Raw genomic sequence first — 2,112 nt, forward strand, 5'->3', positions numbered from 1 at the left:
CCATAAGAAAAATTGAAATACTGCCATTTGCTACAACCTGGATGGACCTCGAGATAATCATGCTAAGCAAAATAAGCCGGACCGAAAAAGTTGAAAAAATCACATGATATCACTTACATGTGGGATCTAAACCTAAAAGCAACAGAGACTCAGGGACATGGACAATGGACTAGTAGTTACCAGAGGTAGGGGATGGGGGAGGACGGAAGAGGTAGACAGTGTAAAGGGGATCAAATATACGGTAGCTGAAGGAAACTGGACTCTGGGTGGTAATCACACAATAGAATATATAGATATCAAATTATGATGTACACCTGAAAATTATATAATTGTGTTAACAAATGTTACCCCAAGAAACTTTTAAAAAAATGTTCTCCTCCATTCTTTGTTTACCCCGACTCCCCTGCAACATGTCTATTTTATGATTTATTTATCTTTGGTAATGACAACCTTGTCTCCGAGTAAAAGTTTGATCACACCTTCCCGAATCTGTTTGGTCTTAACTCCATAAACAATTGGGTTCATCGTAGGGGGCAGTAACAGATAAAGGTTGGCCACAATTATATGTATATGGTGAGGGATATTTTGTTCTCCAAAACGATGGGTGAAAAAAGTGAAAAAAGCCGGGACATAGGTGATCACAATGGCACAGATATGAGATGTACAGGTGCTGAAGGCTTTTTGACGAGCATCTGCAGATGACAGGCTCACCACAGCTCTCAATATCATAGTGTAAGACACAGAAATACAGCAGATGTCAAAGACACCAATAAGGAGGGCAACCATCAGGCCATAAATTGCATTGATCTTGAAATTTCCACAGGACACCTTGGCCACAGACATGTGGTCACAGTAGGTATGGGGAATGAAGTTGCCCTGGCAATAAGGCAGGTGCTTGGTGAGGAAAATGAATGGGATGACGAGCATCACACCCCTCAGGAAGGTAGCGAGTCCAGCCTTGGCGATGACAGGGTTTGTGAGAATGGTAGAATACCTCAAGGGGTAGCAGATGGCCACATAACGGTCCAGCGCCATGAGCATGAGCACCCCGGACTCCATCCCCGTCAGCATGTGGACAAAAAACATCTGGGCCAGGCAGGCATTAAAATGGATCTCCTTGAGGTTGAACCAGAATATGCACAGCATATTGGGTACAGTGGTAGTGCACAGGGTGACATCTGTGAAGGAGAGCAGGGCCAGGAAGTAGTACATGGGTCGGTGCAGGGCCTCCTCATAGCTAATGAGGTAGATGAGTCCACAGTTCCCCAGGACAGCAATGATGTACATGAAGCAGAATGGCAGGGAGATCCAGACATGTGCGGCTTCCAGCCCAGGAACACCATTCAAAATAAAGAATCCTGGGGTCAGACTGGAACTGTTGGCTCCAGTCATAGTGGTTGACAGGTGGTGGACATTTTATGTTTTTAAAAGTGGTGGTTTTCTGGACAAGGAAATGATTCAAAGATGAGTAGAGGTTTTGGAAACCAAATGCAAACAAACAAACAATGTATATATTTTTTAATAAGAAGTGATTAAATTCCCCTGGATTCATGGTATCTAGCTTGATATTTCATTTCTGTTTCTTGTCTAGTATGTGATATTGATAAGTTGCTTAATCATGTTATGCCTCAGTTTTCTCAATATAAAATGAGGATAATAATTGTGCCAAGCTCAGAAAAGTTCTCGGATTCTTCAATAAGATAATTTATATAATGTTTTAAAGCTATGTCTAGTACACAGTGACTACTCAATTAATATTAGTAGTAATACTACTATTGTTATCACTATTATTATCATTTTTCTCCCGCAGTATAAAGCACCCCATGTGATCAAACTTACCTTAATACATATATCAGGGAAATTCAAATTGAATTCCTAAGCCCTTCTGTAACTCAAGTGCCAGTGTGCAGTTTAGGATGGAAAACACATTATGAGATTCTAAAAATTGCAATTACCTTTTTTTATAACTTTAGAAAGCAAATGTTAGTCTCCAAGAGACTAAAACATATTTTCACATTTTAAAAGAAAAACATTATAAATGTCTCTACGCTGGAATAAAATCCGTGGACTTCCTGTTCAGCTAAACCCCTGCAGGGCTCCTGCTAACTCCAG

At 40.6% G+C, this 2,112-nt stretch overlaps 1 protein-coding gene across 1 annotated transcript; it reads right to left on the reverse strand.

The window, feature by feature from the left end:
- Window positions 1–426: 426 nt before the first annotated feature.
- Window positions 427–1,392, reverse strand: LOC118602939 (olfactory receptor 52N2-like). Its single transcript, XM_036221484.1, has one exon. It carries the CDS (start codon window positions 1,390–1,392, stop codon window positions 427–429), a length of 966 nt encoding a protein of 321 aa, XP_036077377.1.
- Window positions 1,393–2,112: the final 720 nt, after the last annotated feature.

The sequence above is a fragment of the Rousettus aegyptiacus genome, unplaced genomic scaffold (assembly GCF_014176215.1).
Source record: "Rousettus aegyptiacus isolate mRouAeg1 unplaced genomic scaffold, mRouAeg1.p scaffold_m13_p_5, whole genome shotgun sequence".
Lineage (NCBI taxonomy): Eukaryota > Metazoa > Chordata > Mammalia > Chiroptera > Pteropodidae > Rousettus > Rousettus aegyptiacus.